Source organism: Schistocerca cancellata, chromosome 1, assembly GCF_023864275.1.
Source record: "Schistocerca cancellata isolate TAMUIC-IGC-003103 chromosome 1, iqSchCanc2.1, whole genome shotgun sequence".
Classification (NCBI taxonomy): domain Eukaryota; kingdom Metazoa; phylum Arthropoda; class Insecta; order Orthoptera; family Acrididae; genus Schistocerca; species Schistocerca cancellata.
In genome coordinates this window covers 366,122,863-366,140,543 of record NC_064626.1, presented here as the reverse complement: position 1 = coordinate 366,140,543, position 17,681 = coordinate 366,122,863, and the positions used below count along the sequence as shown (strand labels likewise).

General features: G+C 44.2%; 1 protein-coding gene across 1 annotated transcript; it reads right to left on the bottom strand.

The window, feature by feature from the left end:
• Positions 1-209: 209 nt before the first annotated feature.
• Positions 210-17,261, bottom strand: LOC126174753 (uncharacterized). Its single transcript, XM_049921083.1, has 4 exons — positions 17,142-17,261; positions 8,021-8,122; positions 4,326-4,586; positions 210-2,419 (listed from the first exon to the last, which is right to left on the bottom strand). Exons 1-4 carry the CDS (start codon positions 17,227-17,229, stop codon positions 636-638), a joined length of 2,235 nt encoding a protein of 744 aa, XP_049777040.1. The 5' UTR covers positions 17,230-17,261; the 3' UTR covers positions 210-635.
• Positions 17,262-17,681: the final 420 nt, after the last annotated feature.

Sequence of the window (17,681 nt, the reverse complement as noted above, 5' to 3'; positions counted from 1 at the left end):
ATTTTATGTGATTGTTAGCACTTTTTCGTTATATATTATGTTCTTTCATTAAAAAACAGAATCGAATGATGATACAGACTAATAATTTAGAAACATTATGCAATATAAATGAAATAATGACTGAATATCATAAGAAAGTGTTATTGGAAGGGATCATGTACACTAGTGTCTTCAAAGGTTAGTATTGGCTACAATATAAAAAATAGACATAAATGTAATAAAAAATTTATTTTAGAACAATGTCATACAACAAAAATGTATTTTCAACAATGTTCTGTATCTTTAAACTCACACAAACGACATTCATACATCAGTATTCTGTATGATCAAATTAAATAACAATTATATGCGATCAATGCGGTAATGTAATCACTGATCAACAAATTCAGCTGATTCAACTACAAAACTTCCTCGACATTTTGTTCATATCAATCTGTGCAGTTTAGAACTGATACAGTTCGAGAATTTCTTTGAAATGCAACGGTGAGTTATGAAACAGTGGGAAGTGGGTATATGAAATGACATCATACTGAGCCTGTACTAGTACTTAGTTACACACATGTGTTTATGTCTTGCTCAAACACTTTAGAAAACATTTTCTGACATGTGTGCAAAAAATAAGAGGGTAGACACTTCTAGTGGTAGCCACCCTTGACTCCTTTATGGCCGTGGCCCTTAACACCCAGCTCCTCTACATCTCGGCCAAAACCACTACCAGAGCTTGCACTGGAGCTGGCCTTGCTGCTCGAAGACGCTCCAGAACCTGCTCCACCGCCAGCACCACCACCTGCAGAGCTACCAGAGCTTGCCTCAGAGCCAGCTGAGCTGCCACCAGAGCCACCGAGCCCTCCAGAAGAGCTACCAGAACTGGAATCAGCTGAGCTTCCAGATGAAGAACCGGCTCCTGAATGTCCTGCCCCACCACCGACTAAGGAGCCAGAGTCCAAGCCAGTGCCGCCACCATGCCCAATTGCACCACCTCCGAGACCTCCATGTCCAATGCCACCAGCATGTCCAGCGCCTCCAGCAAGTCCAGCACCTCCAGCAGATCCACCATAACCTCCAGCACCACCAATCAGGCCAGGCCCACCACCAATCAGGCCAGGCCCAGAAACTCCAGGGCCACCTCCTACGATTCCAGTGCCAAAGTCACCTGCACTACCACCAAAACTGCCACTTCCAGCTCCACCATGGCTACCTGCAGAACCATGACCCAGGGAGCCACCCCCTACAGGGCCCCCTATGCCACCAATTCCTGTTCCACCGATAGATCCACCTACTCCATGTTCAAAACCTACTCCACCAGATCCAGTATGACCCAAATTTCCTCCACCAACACCCAGAGCGCCAGATCCAGAGGAACCACCACTAGAACTTCCTGAGTATCCTCCTTGAGCGCCACCAATACCACCTGCTCCACCAGCTCCCACACCATGTCCTGCTCCAACAGACCCAGAGTGTCCTAAAGCGCCTCCTGCTCCACCAGCACCACTGTGACCAATGCCACCAAATCCTGACCCACCTCCAATACCGCCAGCTCCTCCAAGGCTTCCTGCACTTCCACCAGAAGAGCTACTTGCACCAGAAGAACCAATGCCTCCATGTCCACCGGCACCTGGGCCAAAGGCTCCTGGTCCACTAGCACCTGGGCCAAAGCCTCCAGGGCCACTAGCACCTGGGCCAAAGCCTCCAGGTCCACTGCCAAATATTAGGCCATCAGATCCAGCTCCATGGCCACCAGCTCCAGCTCCATGTCCTCCAGCAACTGGCCCAGGTCCACCAATGCCTCCGATGCCACCTACACCACCATGACCCCCAGAGATTCCTGTGCCACCAACTGCACCACCAGTGCCAAATCCACCAGATGACGCACCTGCACTGTTTCCAATACCTCCAGATCCAAATCCTCCTCCAATACCTCCAGATCCAGACGTGCCATAGCCTCCAGCGCCAGAGCTACCACCGCCAAAACTACCAGATCCACCATGACCACCAACTATGCCTCCAGGTCCTCCAGCTATTCCTCCAGGTCTACCACCTAGGCCTCCATGACCACCAGCTATACCCCCATGTCCACCTCCTAAGCCACCATGTCCACCTCCCACACCGCCATATCCTCCTCCTACACCACCATGTCCACCTGCAATACCTCCATGTCCACTAGGACCTCCAAATTCAATTCCTCCAGATGCAGGGCCGCCTCCAACACCACCTGCTCCTAGTCCACCATGACCTAAGCCACCAGGTCCGCCTCCAATTCCACCACCAATGGCTCCACCATGCCCACCAGCTGATCCACCTCCTATTCCAGTTGAGCCAGGTCCAGGAAAGGGTCCTGAACCAGCTAGGTCACCACCACCAATGACGCCTCCCAAAGAGCCTGCTGCCGAATCCGAATTTGACCCTGAGCTGCTGCCACCTGTTGGAACAATCACAGTGCTACAATATTGACTACTAACACGAAAGAAAGATTGAAAGATAGAAAAAAATAAATATAATGTTTTTCTTGCCATTATTTTGCACTATATTTGTATCAATTTTTCTGTGTGTTGTGACTGAACGCAACGAAATTTTTGAATGATGTAATTAAAGTATCAAATCAAAAACATATTGTGTAGGGCATTTACTTACAGATACATTCTGCATCTGATGCATCAGAGCTAAAATATGTATTCATTGAAATATCCAAATGCAATGAGTTTAAGATAGTTTTTGTTGTCAAATGTGCTTCAAAGAAAAGTCTTTTTGCCTTCATGTGATGGAAAGATATGTAATTCTAACTGTGCCTGAAACCAATCCGACTGTAAGATATGGATGGAATAAATATTTTATTTTGTGAACATTGATCTGCAGGCTGTGATCGTTACTAAGAAATTAATAAATTATAAATTATAAAATACATTAAATATCATGGCCAGTTATAGCAGGAATCACGACTCTATTGCTCTTTCCCTTCAATGGACATTTCACAACCTCAGTATCCGAGATTTCAGATGGTCTACCAAATTAGGTGGCACCGTGATTTGGATACTAAACCCTTTTTCTTGAGGAGAGGTGAGCGCTTAAACAACATTAAAGCTTCCTGCTGAGAATTTGTATGATTTCCCTAAATTACTATGCTTTCAGCACCATCTGTTTTTGTCTGTTCTTATCCATATCAATTACTTTTCCACCTCTAGTTGCCCATAAAAATTAGCTTCAGACTTTAACACCCAGTCGTCAGGAAAAGAGTAGGGAAGGAAATTGGTTGCATCCTTTTTCAAAGGAACCATGCTACCATGAACTTGATAAATTTAGGAAACAGAAAGTCTCATTTGTGAAAGGGTTGGAGACATCAACCCTGACCTCCTAAATGTGAGGCTGGCGACCTAACTTCTATGCAACACTCTAGGTGCGTAACCATGATGTGAGTGAAGCGTTAAGGTATTTTTTCCAATTGACTCTGCCATTGAAACGAGATTGTAGCAGCAAGAAACCTACACCAACGTGTTTGGAAGCTGAAAAGTGTCCAATTCGTGAGATGTCGTTTGACATTTTGAATTTTTTCGTGGTTTTGATCACATGCTTCAGTGAAGTTGTAAGGACATATGAACATGATACAAACAGATGTCATGTGTTTGTAATTTGCAAACACCTTTTAAAATGTTTCTGAATATGAGTTTTATACACTAGATCTGTGACTATATGAGCTGATTTCAGTGGCAGTTTTGGAGTATTTATACTTCCATCGTAAGGCGTATTGAACTGTTAGTATCTCATAAATGTCAATCCTATGGACGGTCCCATCATCATTAAGGCGATACTGTCACTCTTTACTGATAAATCCACCTCATTAACAGCTACCAATGATTTTATTCACCTGATGATGTATGTATAAATACTCTCAAACTAGTTGCATAATTGTGCAGAACAATGACTTGTTGGCTTTCTACGACTGAGTCTCATAGTTACGATGTGGACCGTATTTCAGGAGGGACGAGGGTGATTATTTTTCCTCAGAGATCAATAAAAACCTATCTATTACATTTCGATACCAGAAGATATGTCTCATACATAACATCCTATGACTCTGTGACTATGAATTAAGTATCACCAATAAGCTTCTAGTTACGGAAAGTTGCACAGTTGCAGTTCTCCTGGAGCAATGTGTGAAGCCCGTTTTGCATGACGAACGAACTACTGTTAGCGCAGTATACTTGGTGATCGAACTTGCCAGGTGCTATGCAGAATCTTAGGAATACTACACTCACGCGCTCTATTCCGTCACTCATGTAACACGAGATAAAGACGTAACGACGAGCCACTGTACTAGAGTGTACCCTCACCTCCTCCGGACAGGGATCCAGCCTGGCTGGAGCTGTGGCTTCCAGAGCCTGAGCCGCCGAGACCTCCGAGGGAGCCTGCAGAGGAAGAGGACCCGCTGCTGGAGCCGGAGCCTGAGCCTCCAGTGCCGAAGGACCCTGAGCTGCTGTCCGACTGGCTGCCACTTCCGGAGCCGCCGCCGCCGCCAGACGACCACGAGGACGACGACGACTTAGAAAAGCTGCCCGAGCCAGTGCCCAAGTTGCCGAATCCGAACTTGAAACCTGCAGCAGACAAGGAATAAACATTATCAGTAACCAAAATAATTGATTTCCACTTATGATACTCTAAAATTGTTCTCGTCCCTGTAGAAAACAGTCTTACACAGTATTGAACTGTCTAGTCCAGGTTTTAGGTTTGAGAAAGTTCATATTGTTATTGGAAGACAGCAGGACTGCATAAATGGAGCTAGTTATATTCTTGACTCTCTCACACACATACAGATATCCAAACACACACTAGGACTCTGTAATTATGTCTGAGGCGTATTGTCGAGGAAATAATTTAAATTGATCCATTCCTGCAGTTCTGTCCTAGGTTAGTGGTAGATTTCCATTGTTTTTAACGCAAATTCCAGATTTGAAATCTGTTCCAAATATTCCGAACTGAGTCTTTTCTATGCAACTACAAGCTCTGCTGGTATTTTGTTGAAAAGAAATATCAACTGCAACAGAAAATAAAACACACGTTTTAAAAAGCTATATACATAGCACATGTAAGTCACCGACTGAGCTCTTTTTTGAGAAAGTACACTACACCATAATATTTTGGTGAGCATATATTACCATAGAAATAAGTAAACCGTAACTGATATCCCTGGGTTCTGACCAAGGTCTTGAAGTGACTTCCCTTAGTTGTAAGGTAGAAACCTGAGCTGGTAAGTCTCTCCTAACATTCTTAATTGGGACCCTCTCCACTCCACTCCTAGCCCAAACGAACTGATGCGTGCAGTGGACTGGGTCTCAAACAACTCGCTCTGACCTAAAGGGTACAGATAGAATTTTTTTGCAGTCTGCGGACCCTATATGTTGAACGAGATACCACTGTAGAATGAACATAATTCTCTGTCACTGAGATGGTGGCAATAATTTATATAGCCCATCCGCGTAAGACAAGTCGGACGAAACTGAACAGATGGGCGCTTCCTTCGATGGAATCCATTACAAATACGATGAGTTTTCTTTATGCCAACCAGTGGGAAGATAATGAGAATAACCATTATAGGGGCAAAACTTTGAGTTTCTGAGTGAAGGATTAATTGCCTGATAGGTCGAATGTTGATTAAGTTTTGAGAGTTGCTATGAACTCGATATTTCAGAGAGCCAGTTGTAAACTTTAACAGAGCGGAGTGGAGATGATTTTGGCTCTTCTGATTACTGAAAGAGCGGGCTCTAATTTACAGTGATTGTTCTGTGGTAACAAGGCGATAAATGATAAGTCTCGTGGACAGATAGAGAAGTTTTTGACTTGAGGAGTGGATTTGGCTGCGTCTGTAAAAGTGCATATAATTTTTAATGTTACCAAGAGAACTAAAGTAAGTTTTGAATACTGAACTCTCGAAACTTTTTAATATTACTCCTACTCTTTTTCTTTTCTGATATTCTACGAATAATTTAGGATATGAGGTGGAGACAGTTAACGGCGCGTAATTTTCAGTTTACATAGAAACAGGGCTCGAGTCAGTGTTAAAGGAGTTTTAAGTAATATAACTTGTCTTCCGAGTGAAACTAAGTCTCTAAACCATTATCAAAACAGTTTCACGAGTATAGGAGTATCGAAAGAAGATTCGAGTCTCCTGCAAGTCACATGGACTTCCTCGGAGATGGCAGCAAACGTTGTTTTGACACTGTGGAAAGTGATTGTAACATTATACAGAGTCAGAAAGCAGTCTGGTAAATTGTACATAACGTTCACACCTCACCGATTTGAAAGTGCGTAGGACACAGTACATTTTGAAGTATCATACAAATGTATGGAAAATGGGAAGAACGACTGCTTACATATTAAATATTCTCTTCAGATCAACGTCACTAGTAGGATGTAATTTGTTCGCCTGTGTTTATATTCATATATACTTTGGTATTGTTATACTATGAATGATTTAGTTTGAGAAATAATTTTCTAAGTACTTTGTTATTAATAAATCACGAACTTCAGACCCTCAGGTGGTCCACTGCTTATGTGTTGCGAGTTGTATTTAATGTAAGGTACTATACCGACTATAGCATATTCTTTGTTGCAAGGTGTGGAAAACAGAAATCTTGAAAATTTATAAGTAGATTTTTGCCAGATGATTGTCATCTTCCGTAGAGCATTGGTCAATTCATATTTTTCAGTGCTTTTCACTCTCTTGTAGGAACAGAAACGTACACGAATTAATGCTGTCCATGTTTGTATATGACTGAAGTTTTGTGTTAGTTCAGTCTGGAACGGAACGCTCCTGCTTGATTAGAATTTTTGGGTGGATGGAAAAGAGTTCCTTGTTACACTCATTATTCAACCAATCTGAACATTCCATTCCGTAGCATCACACGTTGCTACTCCTATCGGAGTGTTATTCGCGTGTCATGAAAAGTATAATCAAAAGCTAAAACATTTTTAAGATTCATAAGTGTGTATTGGCATGACTCCCTATATTCAGATCATTAGCCAAACTCACAGAAGGTTGAAATAATGTGAATGTTTATTGAATATTCGTGCAATCCTTTCATCTAATACTACTGTAGATAATAACGACATCTATGAGAGCTCTGCAGCATCTTCTTTGGCCATATCCAAAGCAGCTTCTCAGTATGATAATGACCTCCCCTACGGCAGGTCACCCGAGGAACTCTTTTCTTGAATGAGATTTTCACTCTGCAGCGGAGTGTGCGCTGATATGAAACCTCCTGGCAGATTAAAACTGCGTGCCGGACCGAGACTCGAACTCGGGACCTTGGCCTTTCGCGGGCAAGTGCTCTACCAACTGAGCTACCCAAGCACGACTCACGCCCCGTACTCACAGCTTTACTTCTGCCAGTACCTCGTCTCCTACCTTCCAAACTTTACAGAAGCTCTCCTGCGAACCTTGCAGAACTAGCACTCCTGAAAGAAAGGATATTGCGGAGACATGGCTTAGCCACAGCCTGGAGGATGTTTCCAGAATGAGATTTTCACTCTGCAGCGGAGTGTGCGCTGATATGAAACCTCCTGGCAGATTAAAACTGTGTGCCCGACCGAGACTCGAACTCGAGCTCGAGTCTCGGTCCGGCACACAGTTTTAATCTGCCAGGAGGTTTCATCTCTTTTCTTGTGTTATTAGTTGAGTTATCCAAAAAACGTCTCACTCACACGTAAAACGTTCAATCAACCATTACTTCTCACCTACAGTTCCAGACCCCCCCCCCCCCCCCCCAGATGGCCGTCAGCCTTAGGAAATGAGAAGAATTGAACTGATGAGACCCAAATAAAGGTAGATTTCTGGGTGGTATGTACGTTCGTCAGCAAAGGGATACCTGATATGAGCCCTCACGAGTGCATACCATGACGTCCTACAGGAATACACATACAAATCGTGATATGTGATTAGCGTCGTATGGATCTGTTCCTCTAGGCTTCTATGGATTTAAAGCAGAATCTTACTATTTTCCAACGCAAGACAGAGTATGTATATGCTTACTTTCTGGAGTAAAGGGCCCGCCTCCGAAGCGTTCACCCAATCCGTCCGCGCTGGCCTTGTCGCCGGCCTTGTCGCCGCCCTTGACGCCACCCTTGACACCGCCTGGAACAACAGAACAACAACAACGTCAACAACCGGCCTTTGCGTCATCAAGAGCGAATGCAGCAGCGCTCCCTCGGCGCCGTCGGCCTTGCTGTAAGACCACCGAATGACGTCACACTTCGTGACTTCATCCGTCAAACAGCAGCCAGCAGCACTGCACTTAGCAGAAGAGAACTGATCGTGAGCAGTTGCGTCACGCTTAGTTCAAGAAACGTGCTGCGCTTCTAGAGTAAGAATAAACAGATGTATTCCGCGCTGGAATACTTAAACACTAAAGCACAGCTGTACTGAATTTTGTATTTTGCAATGAACTTTACCTGTCAGTAGCGACTTTTTGTTAGCTTTATTCTCGTTGCGCGTTTGTAACGCTTCTCTCCTATAAAATTAAGTTACATATGACACTGGGAGCAATGTTAACGGCGTTGGATTTACTTGGGCAGTCGTTTTACTTTAGTCTTGCATTATGGGCGCGAAGATCTGGCATGGCCTGGTTATTTGAACTTTTTGCGAGACAGTCTATTAGAGCCGATGTGCCAATTCTTTCCTCAGTATACAATACGTGAGCATTGCAGTTGAAATGAAACAGATACTTTGTTGCAGCTTTTGGAAGTATCTACCCTACATTGTATTGTATGTTAACCGGGGGCCTAAAAAACGACGGAGGGGCTCCGTCCCCGCCGCAGCCGCAGTGGTCCACAACCCACGACAAGTACCACAGCCCACTTCACTCCTCCGACGCCCCAAACCACTCTTCCAGGGTTATTGTGCGGTTCAGCCCCCGGGGGACCCTCAGGGAACGTCTCACACTAGACAAGTTGCGGGGTAGAGTGATGATGGTGTATGCGTACGTGGAGAACTTGTTTGCAATCGCCGACATAGTGTAACTGAAGCAGAATAAGGGGAACCAGCCTGCATTCGCTGAGTCGGATGAAAGACCGCCTTAAAAACCATCCACAGACTGGCCGGCTCACCGGACCTCAACGCTAATCCGCCGGGCGGATTCGTGCCGCGGACCAGGCGCTCCTTCCCAATCCGGAAAGGGGTGCGTTACACCGCATGGCTAACCGAACGGGCATCTACCCTATATTACTCCAGTAACAAATACAGCACTTCATCAATCCCTCACTTGTGCAACCTCTTTATCTCGGAGTACTCCGACTACCACTTGCAAGCTACGTCCTCAATTATTTGCTGGATGTATTTCAGTCGCTGTCTTCCTCTAAAGTTGTTGCCCTCTATAGTTCCCTCTACAACCTTATAAGTTATTCCCAGATGTCTTGACACCCGTCCTATTATCCCGTCCCTTCTTCTTGTCACTGTTCTCCATAAGTTTCTTTCAGCATCCTTCTATTACGCCACGTCTCAAACGCTTCGATTCTCTTCCTCCTCGATTTTTTTCACAGTGCATATTTCACTACCATACACTGCTGTGCTTCAAATGTACATTCTCAGATACTTCTTCCTCAAATTAAGGACTTGTTTCATACAAGTAGATTTCTTTTGGCCAACAATACGGTTGAGCAATTTCTAGGTGAAGTGTAGCACTGGTTAAGATACGAAAGAAGTGAGATTCAGAAGTCCGTCTGCCTTCCTAACATCGAATGCCTGTGACTGAGTGAACATCGTCACAGGTAACGCCGGGGTGGTTTTGACATTGCAACGGCAGTTTCATCCCTGCCAAGACGATCTGGTTTGACTGAGCTGTAACTGTGTCTCTAACGGCTGTAACATCGAAGTGACATTAAGACTATTCCCTGTTTCTCTCTATCGGAATTTAGCCAAGTTTCCTGAGAAAGGTTTGTAGTTCTACAACGCGTAGTTTATCATTACAAATTTTACTCTCCTTGAATCAACTAACAGTGCGGTATTCACAAGTTGCGACATTGTTGCGAATAAAATAGTGACCTGTATATGCAATAAATTTCCTTTACTTTACGTCTATGGTCACGAACTTTTTGTTAACAGATTACCGGTTTCGGTCTGTAATGACCATCATCAGTTCTGTTTCATAAAAACAAAGTCCTAATGTACTGCAGCCATAGTGGCATCGTCCAATATTAAACGCAGAATCAGGACTTTGTTTTTATGAAACAGATCTTCAAAAAATGGTTCAAATGGCTCTGAGAACTATGGGGCTTAACATCTGAAGACATCAGTCCCCTAGAACGTAGAACGACTTAAACCTAACTAACCTAAGGACATCACACACATCCATGTCCGAGGCAGGATTCGAACCTGCGACCGCAGCGGTCGCGCGGTTCCAGACTGTAGCGTCTAGAACCGCTCGGCCACCCCCGCCGGCGAAACAGATCTGATGATGGTCGTTATAGACCGAAACCGGTAAACTGTTGACAAAAAGTTAGTGACCATAGACGTAAAGTAAAGGAAACTTAATACGATATTCATTTTTACAGGAGTAATCCCAGCAATAGGGAAGCTAACACAGATGTAAACGTTTTACAATAATTTAACGTCTTAACGTAAACAAGTACGGTACATAAAGAACGTTACAAGATAAATTTAAAGGCACTGTGGGACGGCTGCAGCTGACCGACAAATGGAAAGTGTTACCATTACTGTTGCGTGCCGGCCGGAGTCACTGGTGCATTTGACACAAGCGACTCGCTGAATGCTGCTGGGAATCCCAGCGCTGGGGCACACACTCGCAGTGCTACTGGCAAGGCCGCGCCACATGCTAATCCCTCGCAATAAACACCGTGAGAGAGGGCAAGCGGCCTTGTCTGACAGGACGGATGCTCGCTTGAAACTGGCTGCAGTGCGTAACCACCTGTAGCACGATGACTTGCTGCTGACGCTACGTCTCTCAGCGGAACGCATTTCTGCTCTTTGCTGAAGACCCATTGCATAGAATCAGCTATGACGGCTGTTTGCTTGCCTAAAAGTGTTATCAGACATGCGACCTAAGCTTATCAGCCAAAATCTCGTTAAAAGAACAAATGGTCGCTTTGAACCGGTGTAGATGGTGCATAACTATTACCAGGCGGATCTTCAAAATCTCCCCCCTTGAGTGCGTCAGTTGCTTGTATGGAATCAGCGTCGTTAGGCGGTTGAACATGGAGACACAATGGTAGAAAGAATGGTTCAAATGGCTCTGAGCGCTATGGGACTTAACTGCTATGGTCATCAGTCCCCTAGAACTTAGAACTACTTAAACCTAACTGACCTAAGGACATCACACACATTCATGCCCGAGGCAGGATTCGAACCTGCGACCGTAGCTGTCGCGCGGTTCCAAACTGTAGCGCCTAGAACCGCTCGGCCACTCCGACCGGCGGTAGAAAGAAGCTAGCGTGCTTGACTACACCGTCAACTTTGCCCTATTTTTTGGTGTATCAACGGAGACAGTCCTACGTATCTACGAGAAATTGTCTACGACTTCCATCCGTCTAACACAGTGTAAGAACAGTGCTCCTTAAGAGATCGTAGTTTGTCAATTACAGTCGGTTTCAAACCCAATACTAACTTCACCTGTCAGTGGACACCCAGTGGTGATCCAGCTCACCCAGCTATCAAACGACACTGATAAGCGTACTGCGTGAAACCATTCGGGTACCTCGCGAAAGGTCAATGCTAGTAACGACAAATAATGCTACACGTTGTCAGTGCGTTAACCAACAAAGAAACTGGTTACTTGCTGAGCGGAAGCGTGTAGCATGGGCCGACTAGTCGCCATTTTGGCACTTTTCAAATGATGCAAATCTTGGCTGTTTAGCGTGCAATGTGTGGAGGTTTTAATCCATGCCGGAAATGGTTTTTGGGGATGTTTTCCTGCCGTTACTTGGGCCAACTCGACAGATTACCGGGACGTGAGCCGGTTTGTTTACTTCAACATTCTCTGTGGATAACTGTTACCTTTTCTTCTACTTCTCCAAGACCGATAGCTGTGGCCACTCCCGTCTCCCAAGAGGACAACTGCCGTATTCACATGTCCCTGGTATGACGAAAACGCATTTGAATTGGCACACTAAGCCACCCGATCTTAATTTCACAGCAAATGTCTGGTCCTGCCTGAATCAACGGGTCAAAGTTAGCAATCAATGTCGCTGCAGTGTAGTTGCGCTAAGAAATATTATCATCAACAATTGATGGTTCAAAATGGCTCTGAGCACGACGACACTTGACTTCTCAGGTCAGCAGTCTCCTAGAACTTAGAACTACTTAAACCTAACTAACCTAAGAACATCACACACATCCATGCCCGAGGCTGGATTCGAACCTGCGACCGTAGCGGTCGCGCGGTTCCATACTGTAACTCCTAGAACCGCTCGGCCACTCCGGCCGGCTCAACAATTGAGCTCAGCTTGGTATGATATACTTTGTTACTGAATTTGAGGTTTTATTGACTAGACGCGGAGCTACAAAGTATCAGCGTAATGTCTCCTGGATGTGATCCGCTTTTTGTCCCGTGCGTTCACTTACAATACTAGTAATCAAGCGAGGTGGGGCGGCTTTTCCTGTAATACACTCAGATTCGGAGAAGCGGAGTTCTAATCTCTTTCAGAGTTTCTTTGAGTTGTTCGTTTGCTGATTTTACTAAATCATCGCAGACCAATTATGAGATAGTTCCTTGAAAATGGACATAATAGATTACTTCTCCTATTATCTCAAATTGAAATAGCACTCTATCTCCAACTACCTCGTTGCCAGTGGGCTCTTAATCATCCATTAGTCCCTTTCTCCATTACTACTGAAATTCGAGTATTTCAGAACACTTAAAGAGCAGTGGCCCAACTAGCGAGACAGGGAGGTGAGCCACACCCGGACTGAAACCGTTCACCATACTAACAACTGTTGTCTCTGTAAAATGATCCGCAGGGGTGTGAACTTTTAAGCAGTCTCCTCAACCTTCTAGCCAAAAAACAGACTAGGACACTAACATTGTCTCAAAAAGAGAAAATTTGCACAACTGACATACAGCTTTAATATATGACTGTTTCTTCTATCCTAGGACACCTAGGGCAAACGACGGTGTGGTGACAAAACTGGTGTAAAGCGACACAAATACGAAATCTTGGATGAGACAGTGTCTATTGTGAACGATCGAAAACGACAATGGTGAGAGAAGACAGAGGTTAAGTACTTCGAGTTTACTTTTTATTTATTTCTTGCACCACAAGTGAGTATGAAAATCGACAGTTCATACAGGTTGTTGTTTACTAATCACCTCCATTTTTGGATTTACAGTCGGTTGTGATGCTTCACGATGTTACCGCTTGTAATAACAAGCATAAATGCATAAAGACATGTGCATATGACCGAAGTGTCTCATTTGCATCTTCACAAGAGGAATTATTAATTTTTATCTCGTTTTTCCTTTCTAGTTCTTTCAGTTCAAATGACACATTATTCTGTTTCAGATACGTTCTGTTTAAGTTAATAACACACGATAAATGAAAATCACATTGCATTACTAAAAATTTATTATCAGGCTACACGAGACCACTGCGGCAGATAATAGATTCCATATCTCTCGTTCCGCAATAGACTTCAGTTTCGTTTTCAGATAACGCAACTGTACGTTATAAATATCACTTACCTCAATTTCTGTACAGTAAAACGTCACGGCAGATGTATCATTTCACCGTAAAGTACTGTAACTAATCTAATTACATTTCATCTGTGACAACCTGTAATCTTATATCATGAGCTAACAAACCTGTTCGCCCACAGAGGATTGAAACGTATAATTTCAGCAACCTGTACCGGATAATGAAACCACAGGCCTCAGAATGCAGTGTGCATAATAAATAAAATACAAGTCAATTGACGGTGGGTTTCTCATACATTAACATCATGTGGGTTCAGTTTGATTTAGACTATGTGTAGTGTGTACACAGTATACGGGTTACTTAGTGGCGACCTCAGTAGAACACAAGTATCCTGACGCTTTTCGAAATCATTTACTAAAATAAAGAAATTATTTCAAAAAAATCTAAATGATTTCTAGTTTCAACGTCCAGTTTGGAAGAGATATATTTCCGCTCACTATAAAGAGAATTATGTCTGTACTTGTTTTCTGGATTATTGATACCAGACAGAAATTTTATGCACTGGGAAAATGTTTTCTATTCTGTGATTAGAACGGAATAAAATTAACTTGTGCGAGTTTGTTACCTCTAATTTCCGGCATTGTCCTTCGGACAGTGTATGTAGTGAAATGGTGTTTTACACTTGTTAAGGAACGCAGTTTTGTTAATAACATACGCGTTGCTCCTGACACTGGATAAATGACGTCTCTGCAAGATTGAAGCAACATTTCACAGTACGTGTTAAACGCCTTTACGGTGCTGAAAATTTGCATAGAGGCGCGGACGTACGCTGAGCTTGCTTCATTCTGTGGAAGACCAGTACCGCGTCGATAAATCACTTTATATTCAAAATGAGTGTATGTGGGGGAAGCAATGAATGAGAAAATATTGAGTGTGTAACGGAAAGCAAGTCACATAGATCGCAGTTCTGTAGACGTTGCAAGTCCCGTTAAATTAGTCTTCTTGCGAGAGAGGTTTCTGCTACGGTAAAGAACCGTGTTTTTCTGAGGCACGTGTCGTCCTTTTGCTAGTGACACCCATGTGGACTGACCTTTCGTAATAGAGTTGCACAATCATTCCGTATGACGTGCAGAACCTTGTTTATTGCAGCTCTGAAGATGGGCTGATGTCATCGGGCTCTTTTATTCGCTAATACTGCCCCCTACACAGCGAGCCGCACGAACGTGGCGTTACTTGTGAAAAAGGTACTTACAAAAAGTTTTGAACTCGCGAAGAAAGATTTCGTAGATCGGGATTTTCACTTGGAAATGGCTAGGTTGAGAGCAACCACTTCCATAATGTGAGATTTAACGGTTATTAGTAGCAAATGTACAGAAATGTAGTAACTGAAAAAGCGATTTCCCAGACGCGTCCCCATCAGTTTATTTGATAGTTGGGCGCTGCAGCAACTACTCTGATAGTTCATCGATGATATGAAACGCATGGAATGTGTTGCGTCTCTTAACGTACATGCAGGAGTGGAGTTTAATGGAATACTGAAGCCGATTGGTAATAATGGTCGAGTGAAGAGGTGTCTGAAGTATCGATAATGAGATTTTTGTAAGCAAAATGAGCCGCTAGCCATAGCCTCGAAATGAGATAAGCAGAGACATTAGATTTTTTTAAATATTAAATGATCGCAAAAAAACGAGCTGTGATAGAAACGAAAGATTTTCCAGGTAACGAAGTTTTATACAATACATCCATCGGTTCAGCGGAACGCCGTACATTTTTAAACTGCAGGTACATTAGCAATGGATTACTGAGACAAACAAACCTGGCGGTTAACTAGCACAACAGATGAAAAATGCTATGAGATTCAAGAACGACTTGTTTTCGTGGATCGTATTGGAGACGGATATCGGAACATTCACTTCCAGGAGATTGAACTGGTATTAAATACAATGTATGTTAGAAATCGAGTCCGCCTTGATAGCTGAGTGGTTAGCACGACGGAATGCCTTACGAAGGGGGCGGGTTCGATTCCCTGCTAGGTCGGAGATTTTCTCCGCTCAGGGACTGGGTGTTGTGTTCGGCTATCATCATCTCATCTAACTCGGTGGCGACAGGTAGGGCATCCGGACACCCCCTTCAATTACGCTTGCCAAATCCAACCATAACCATGCCGAGCCTGGGAAAATGCTTGACAAAGGCACGAAAAAAAGGAAATCGTGATGACTAACGACAGGTAGGTTTTAATATTTTTACAATGCACAAGGTGCTATAAGGGAATCTGTGCAACTCGAAAGTCTTTAATCTGTATTTCGAAACTCATAAACTAGGTCAGAGTGCACATCCTCTCTTGTAAACAGTTTGCCCGTTAAAATTTGTTCTTTCAATCTGTTTCTCGCGATTATATAACCTATTTGGAACCTTTCGGTGGCTCCAGATGTCCTCCACGTACAACCCATCATTCGTGATTCTTAAACTGAGTGTTAAGAATTAAACCTTGCTTTGTATTTAATTCTACCAGGTGCCTTCCCAGTACATTGCTTTCCATCAGTCCATGTTCCCCTAGTAATCTTCCTTCTCCTCCTTTTCCTAGTGTCGAATTCCAGCCTCCCACCACAGTTAAATTTCCGTCTCCCTTACTCTAGTAAACAGTTTTTTTTTTTTTTCAATCTCATGATACCCTCTTCCAATATGTTCGTTTTCTTTAAAGGTTGTAGACATCTACACTATTACTACTGTCGTGTTAATCATCAATATCGACGATTACACGATGAAAGAGAAATACAGATATCAGTCGCATGAGGGCGTCGAAATATTCAATGGTGACAAGTGAACATTGGCGCCGGACCGGGACTACAAACCGGATTTCTTGCCTACGCGCCTTAAATGCTTCGGATATCCGAGCACGCTTCACGGCCAACCGAATTCCCAACTTGTCGGACACTCCTTTCGTAGCGCCCCCAGTACGCTTTCCTCATTGCTCGCATCTCGCATGTTTCCCGCAGAGCGGTCGGACTTAGGATGCATCCACAATGAAGATATCATGAAATGCCACCAAGGCCTAGATGATACTATTTTACGTGTGGCGTCTGTTCTTTCCGCCATTCGCGAAAGAACAGACACCACACAGGTAATGGTAATCAACGATTACACTTATTAAGATTCGAAACTGATGTTCCCATCTTTTCTGGGGTCTTTCTCTGTTACGGGTTTGCGTATTGTTTCTCTAAAACGGAATTTAAAATATGTTAATACATAAACTAGCCGAGTAAAGCAGCTGAACACATGTCATGCATTGCAGCCGTTGTAAAAGCGGTGCGCTCACAATCTTTCACTCTTGTCGGCAAGAAGAAGGTCATCGTAGATCCCTTTTTGAAATTGGGCAGTTTGTGAGACAGTTAGTCTAAATTCGATGTTCCTAACACTCTGACCACAAGCGTAACTTAGTACTGACATCCCGGAGTATGGAACTGCGGTCCTGTCACGTATGAGAAGTACGGTGCTGCTGTCGGACTCACCCTTTTCTTCTGGGCGTGCCGTGACGGCGGCTAGCAGCAGCAGGAGAGTTGCGCTCGCGGCTAGCAGTCTGTGAGCGTTGGCGGCCATCGTGCTGTTGCCGGTGGACTGGCGACTGCAGCCACGGCCGGCCCTATATATCCGCGGCCGCGCAGCGCCGCTACCGGGAACACACGGCGCTGACGCCGCCACTGACGCTGCCGCCCGCCTCAGTTCAGTGGCCGCGCCCGCACACCGGGCTTTCCGCTGCCGGAGGTCAAGGGGCCAGGGGGGCTGCACCGCACAACTCTGTCGTCAGCAACGGACCTAATTTTTCTCAGACTCGTATTTTTCTCACTTATAGTGTGTCCAGGTGACGATGTTACAGACTTTCAGGGATGATGTATCATTTCAGATCTTCGACTCTGGTCCGGATATGACCGAGTTGACAGTTGTGTGTGAAAATTGTTCCGATACCTCTGTCGGTGGACATCTTCTGCTGCAAACTCTTTGGTTTTCATATTTTGGGAGGAGGTAGTACGGAGATGTCTATCAACGCTCTG